This window comes from Phalangium opilio, unplaced genomic scaffold, assembly GCF_054372755.1.
Source record: "Phalangium opilio isolate 3A_F unplaced genomic scaffold, DU_Popi_V2 ptg000041l_1, whole genome shotgun sequence".
Taxonomy (NCBI): Eukaryota; Metazoa; Arthropoda; class Arachnida; order Opiliones; family Phalangiidae; genus Phalangium; species Phalangium opilio.
The window spans coordinates 3,148,496-3,155,298 of record NW_028324165.1 but is presented as its reverse complement, the minus strand read 5'-3'; the positions used below and the strand labels follow the sequence as shown (position 1 = coordinate 3,155,298).

General features: G+C 35.5%; 1 protein-coding gene across 3 annotated transcripts; it reads left to right on the top strand.

The window, feature by feature from the left end:
* The first annotated feature begins 759 nt into the window (after nucleotides 1–759).
* Nucleotides 760–2,656, top strand: LOC149679372 (uncharacterized). Of its 3 annotated transcripts, XM_089835085.1 has the most exons (4): nucleotides 760–878; nucleotides 1,010–1,254; nucleotides 1,323–1,612; nucleotides 1,676–2,656. In XM_089835085.1, exons 1-4 carry the CDS (start codon nucleotides 790–792, stop codon nucleotides 2,435–2,437), a joined length of 1,386 nt encoding a protein of 461 aa, XP_089691211.1. In that variant the 5' UTR covers nucleotides 760–789; the 3' UTR covers nucleotides 2,438–2,656. The 3 variants fall into 3 exon arrangements, with proteins under 3 accessions (XP_089691211.1, XP_089691210.1, XP_089691212.1); XM_089835084.1 differs by having other exon boundaries at nucleotides 1,323–2,656; XM_089835086.1 differs by having other exon boundaries at nucleotides 808–853; nucleotides 1,323–2,656.
* The last annotated feature ends 4,147 nt before the right edge of the window (nucleotides 2,657–6,803 follow it).

Here is a 6,803-nt window from a genome sequence, read left to right as displayed (position 1 = left end):
TTAGTATGGGACTCTATGGGCTGCCATCGGTCCTTCAGTATTGGTTCGTCCATGGTCGAGGGATGTGTTTCCATAAGCCTATCACCATAGGCTTATGGTGTTTCTAATCACCCACCAATAAACATTGGTTTACTTTAGGTTTTTCTATTGCGATTTATGCTTCAAAGCAAATATCAGCTACTGTGGCGCGCGTAACACACTGATTAACCTTCTACACACCAATTCTATGTAGCCAAAGGCAGGAACCAATCAGAAATCGTCCTCAAGGGCAGAGCTAGACCTAGTCTTTGATAAGCTTATTGCGTCAGTCAACTCCACCCCTCGACTATGGGAGCATCTGGTGCCGTTTTTTTATACTAAAGCACAGTCAGAGCAGAGACTTGCTTTAAAGGGATACTAGATTGGATGGCTCATCATGCTGTACTGGCCAAAACGCTACAGGCTTTAAAACTCACCTTGGCTTTTAGTTGCTTTATTTCATCATCTTTGCTTAAATGATCACAGTTACAATCATTCGCCTCCATTTCCTATAAACAAAGTCCAGTTTTTTGAAATTTAAAATTCCTGTGCAAACCACGGATAATTTCTCAAGTACCTCTTTAAGCGCCACACTTTGAAGACTTATTAAACTCATTTCCGAAATGCCTGACTCTAAACACGGAGTCTTTATTGTTATACGGAGGGGCAAAGCATAACGAAAAGGTATCCCACCACTGTCGCTTTGCGCTAGGAAACCACGGGCAGTCAAGGTCATAGTCATCGGATTTTTTTTTTGCTAGGACTTTAAAAATGGCGCGCGTCAGAGTTTCGGAAAGTTGCGGAGATTTGTTCGTATTGAGGAGAAATGATTTATGTAAGGAACATTTATATACCGGAAAGTAAGAAATTTTATTAGAAGCATTATATTGCACGTTAAATATTATTAACTTAAATTTGTACTTTTAAAATGTACTTATTAAGATCTTATTTGTGTTAAGCCTTGGTTAATAACATTTACATTATAATATAGGAAATCTGCCTTAAAACTGAAACAGGACAAATTAAAGGATATAAATTTTTATGGTATTAAGGAGGACCAATACGAGACGCCTGAGATAATTATAGTTGAAGAATATGTAGAAAATGTTGTACCTCATATTACTGATGGAGGTTTCTCCGATATGATAAATAGTTCTGTTGAAAATATAAATTGTAAAGTAGGTAATAGTTCTGGGAAAAAAAGAAAAACTGTAATTCCGTCTGAAGAACTAATTAGTAAGTTAAAGAGTTAAACAATTTTGCGATATCAATTTCAAGTAATTAATGTAATTAATATCATGCAGATTTGACTACTAAAACATTCAAGGATTTTATTAACCAAAGCTTCAAGAAATTGCAAGCTTTGGGTATACCAGATAAATCGGATAGTTGCACAATACAAGTAATGGAAGAATTGATAGCAGTGGGTGTTGGTGAAAAAGCGACGATGTGGGAGACTGGATTTCAGACGTTGAATTTGGAATTAGCGAAATTAAAAATATCAAAATCCTTTTGGGACGTTGGCCTAGAGATTCTTTCAAATGAAGACTTTTTATCGGATGCTATTGCATACATCACTTCAATTGCCCCACCAGTTAGTATCGTAATTATTTTTCCCATTTCTGCGTTAATATTGAAATGCCCTCATTGCTTGCAGATATTTATATGCTTACCAATTTTGTGTAAGAAGGCTATTTCAGCTAGATTTGCACATAATTTGCTAAGTTGTGTGCATTGTGATATAGTGAAAAATGAGGTTTCTTTCCAAGAATTAGCCCCAGCAATAAATAAACAACTACTTGAATTACCTGCAAATGGAAGTAAAACTGAAATAAATGATGTTAGGGATAAACAAATTCTTTACTACGTAGCTGGTGCCACTATCAAATCTGTGTGCAAATCTATGCCCTATCAATGGTGCTTACTTTCAGCATTTGCAATTAAAGGATCTTTTGACGAAGTTAAGGATTATTTAGATAGTAACCTCCCTAAAATTCAAATATCTGCCTGGGTTACACAAAATAACAGAGGAGGTTTATTATATGTAAACAAAACTACCTTTAAAATATTTGAAATAATGGACACTATAGCCTCAGATTTATATGATGGCGGTCAGTTGAAGTCTTCTTTAAAAAACGGTGTAAACAGGAGGGACCAGTCCCTCAGGAAAGTGGAAGAAAGTAGTGATATTTTGAAAGCTTTCGATTCAGTGATCTCTAATTCAAAAGTTCCTAGTGAAATTAATGCTACAAAGAAAATCCTACCAAAAATTTTCTCGGCTTTTTTAAATTTAAGAGGAAAAGGCCTACAACTCTATTTGAGAGGAAAACATTTTTCCAGGGAAAATAAGAAGCAAAAATCATCCCCAGCACTAAGAAAAGGGTTGCATGACAAGATTAACGTGTCAACAAAAATCTGAATTTTGAAGTTCCTATATTAAACAAGCATGTGATATCTTATAATTTTAAAATTAATGTTACTAAACTAAATGAACATGTGATTAATTCAAAATATCTGTGATGGTACTTTAATACCTTGCTTTAGTTTTCTGAATTAAGTAAAAGGTTTAGTCATTTTTTGAAATATTGCTTTTTATTTTTAAAAGTTTTGTGGGCAAATTGAAGCATTACCCTTTATGGGGGCCAAAATTTCATTTTCTAATTGTATAAATCTATCAACATTTTGACTGAAATGTAGGACATCGGGGTTAGTATTTCCTCCACAAGATGCTCGGTGCTTGCCAAATTCTTGCTCAAGACAGTCTTGATTCAAGTTGTATGTTAAAACAAATGACGCATCTTTTGATAATAGGTATCGAACGACTCCTGGGACGGATTGAGCTGAAGAGAGGAATATATTTTGTAATTAATGCAGGAGTAGATCATAATTTGTCTTATTTTAATTACAAACCAGTCATAATTAATCCTTCGACAGTTTCTCGACTTAAAGTCATTTTCTGACGTTCTGCAGCAGTTAAAGTATCTGCCTTGGAAGACACTTCATTTTGCCATTCCTCAAAGTATTTAATGAAGGTTTCTTCTAACCACTGCAAACATTAAATTTAAAAATATCCATTAGGCAAGTTATAAAAATTCTAAATGTAGCGGCTAATCTTACTACTAATCTGGTATCTCCTGGATCTTTAAATGGATTCAAATTTGCATTTCGTTTCAACTTTCCCTCATCCAAATTTTTGGTATTCATGAGGTCAAAAAATTGATTTATGATTCTAATAAATTTGACTGTTTCACGGACACTTTCGCCAATTTCAAACTCCAAGGCGTTAGCAACAGTTCCACTTAAGATTTGAGCAGCCAATCTCACGCGCATTCTTGAATAGGAATCCAAATATAGATGATCTCTCGTTAATTTCGGTGCTAGCCTAAGTGGCCGCTGTGAATCTAATTCAAAGAGTTTTAAAACGTGCGTCCATAAAATTTCTTGCCCGTTCTTTAAAAGTCGTTTAGTTTTGGTGTGAAAATTGCTATTAGCAAAGGCATTCCTTGTGGTCTTTATGAGGTGAGGGGGATCACAAATGAAAAAAACAAAACGCTCTTCATCATTCGCGTAAATGTTTTTCCATTTATATCCGTCCTTAACAAAATTTTTAAATGCCTTTCTGTTGTTACTAGCGCCATCAGCAATCACAGCAATAACTGGAATACCATAATATTCTAAACGACTTATCGCTTCTAAAATTATCGCAGTATTATTATCACTGTCCAGATTCTTGCATGGGAAATAAGCTAATGGAAATTTAAAATTCCCAGTTACACTTTTAATCATCAATTGTAGCACATGCGTTGCGACTTCAGGCATTTCAGCATCATTTGATTGTCTTAATCTTAGAATTTCATTTCCTACATCATCAAGGTTACTGAAACCAACTAATTCCCCTGTATTTGCTTTGTAAATGATATCTTCCTTAATTTTCATTTCATCTAAAATCAAACTAACATATCTCTGATGTTCTTGAGGGCACAATTGATAGAGCTTGTCTTTAGCTTTTTCAAAAGACATGTTGCTGAAGCCCGGAGTCAAACCTATGTGGCTAGAGTGGTTATACAAAGTCCTTTTTGATGGTAGTTGTAAGACATCACTAGATTGAAAAAATTTGTATGTTGCAGGAGATTTTCGATAGAAATGAATGCACCACTGTAACACTTTTGGGTGCCATCTGCGCATGCGCTTGTTTTTGGCTTTAAGCGCTAATAATTGTTGCTCAATAAATAAGCGCTGAAAAGAATTCTTGGGTAGCACTTTTTTCTGTTGGTCAAGCAAAGTTGTTAAAAAATTCGTGTCTTCCGATTTCAGTTTCTCTCCATATTTCTTAAGCTGAATTTTCATTCTGGCTTTCATAAGTTTCGACTTCTTCTTCAGATGCGAATTTACTACTGCTTGTTGCTTTATCTTCTTTATTAGTAGTCCTCTCGGCATATAGCTAATTCGACTTTCACCATTCTCTTGTTTGCTTCTAATTACACCTTTTATCAGTGACCTCCTGTACTTGAAACAGTTTTCGCATAAATCACGGGTATCAGGACTCTTTCCAAAATTTTTTAACACTTTTTGTGAAACAATTTGGCAGTCACTTGCATGGATTGCGTTAGTAAAATTATTCTTTACCCCTTTCATCTTGACTTTGCTGTCGAACATATCTACAATTTCCTTGTTGAAAATTCCGCAACATAAAGTAAGGGAATCCACAACTTCTATCAAGGTAAACAATGATGTTACGCTCTTGATATCGGGTAATGAATCTCTTACAAAGGGCATTTCAGAAACGTCTTTTCCATATATTTTAAGTATGCCTCTCTCATTTTGGTTTTTTATTGTAAATGACTTGATAACGAAGCAATTTTCTAAATCCAATTTTGAGAACATAACGCTATCATCCAAAGTAGTGACTAACCAGCCATTAGGTATTGGATTATCTCCAAAAGATATTGTTAAATGTTCTGTGTATATTTTCTCATTATTAACTTTAGGCTGGAAGGTTGCGTTATTTTCAAGAGTTTGATTTTTGGCAGAAAATGATACATCCATAATGGTGTCATCTAAATTAGTACTTAAAGCTTCTGTAGCAATTTGTCTTGTGTTAATTGAAACGGAATCTTCTGACGTTGTACCCGTTTTTGATAAAAGGCTATATAAAATGGTTTCGCTACTTTGATCAGATTGGTTTGCTAGGGAAACTTCAGATTCCACTTCAGTAAAACTTAATTCAGTTGAATTTGCTTCAGATATATCAAAATATTTGAGCAACTTTTCTTTTTCTGACACTGGTATAGCTTACAAAGTTTGGCTCGTGCCCTGGTTTCAGTGGAGTACTCGTTGCAATTTCATTCTAAATATATCAAGGGTGAAATTCCAAAAAGATGCTTTTACAATTAAAAGGTTCAATAACATACCATAAACAATATTTCATTAGTTTTACTAGGTATTGCTAGCATTTCAGGAGTTTCTATTGATAATAGGCGCACTACTGTCTGAGAATCTTCCGATGTTTTTAATGTGGGTATCTGGTCTTCATTTGATATTTCACATTCCAAGCCTTGGGTGTTTTGGGTTGAAATTTCATTCACATCTGAAGAAATATCAGCATTCTGATACTAATATTCAAATTAATAATTAACTACGGCACTTTCAATTTGAAAAACTTAACTTTAAAACTCACCATTAGTTGAAGACTATCCAGTGTTTCTTCAAAAGGTAAGGGATCAGGGTTCTCGTCTGTTGGTCCATGACCCCCCACAAAATGAGCAGAGCAAATATAATACGTGGATTTATTAATTTTTTCAATAGTAATTCGATCATCAAAACGTCCACAAGCAGAAATCCATCTTTTACATTTTTCAAGATTAAGCCTAGGCCTCGGAAACGGAAAATAGGTAACATCTACGCTCTTAGGCCTTGATTTGACATAATTTTCCCTATTCCAACACAAAGAGTACTCGCATTTCTTTTTAACCATCGTTTCGCGCTTGTAATTCTCTAAAAAATAAATTAATTCTTAGGAATTCATCTCAATTTTAAGTAGTTGATGACTGAGCTGAGAGAGCGAGCGCCGCCATTTTCACCGGAAACGAAAACAACCAGAATGGCCTTGAAAGCCCAAATTTCCCCTCCTCACATTCCCCACCCACAGATTGAGTGAGACGGTGCCGGGAGATGTAATTTTGTACACTAGAAGCTACCGCTTTGCCCCTCCGTATAACGATAAAGACTCCGTGCTCTAAAGACGTAACTTTTCCTTTACGAAAATCATTCCCCCAATGTTTGCCAAATAAATTGCGAGGGTATTAGGTTGGGGCCAATTTCGGTTTAAATTGTGTAGCAGTCACGGTAGCAGACGACGGTATAAGGGCGGCACGCTGCCAGCATCAGGCTTGGAAATAAGGTTTATTTCTGAACTAGTCCTCCGGACCAGTGACCCCTGATGTCTTAAATATGAAACTGGTACCGGGACCAGTGACCCTTCCCCTATTTATTTTTCTACTGGTCCCAGGACTTGTGGTCGTTCTCTCTTCTAAAAAAATCTCTCTCGGCTTAGGGTTGTATACACAACTGGACTCATGGAGTCGAAATTTATGTTAAAATGAAATATCAATTTTTAATAAAAGTAGGAATTAATAAACTAGTCATTGGGACCAGTGACCCTCTCGTTTTGAATGAAAAAAGTGGTCCAAGCTATTAATAAACTGGTTTTTGACCTGTAAACTTGTCTTATTTCCTAGCCTGGCCAGCATTCCCTAATTTCCCTTTTGAAATTTTAAATAAAGTGC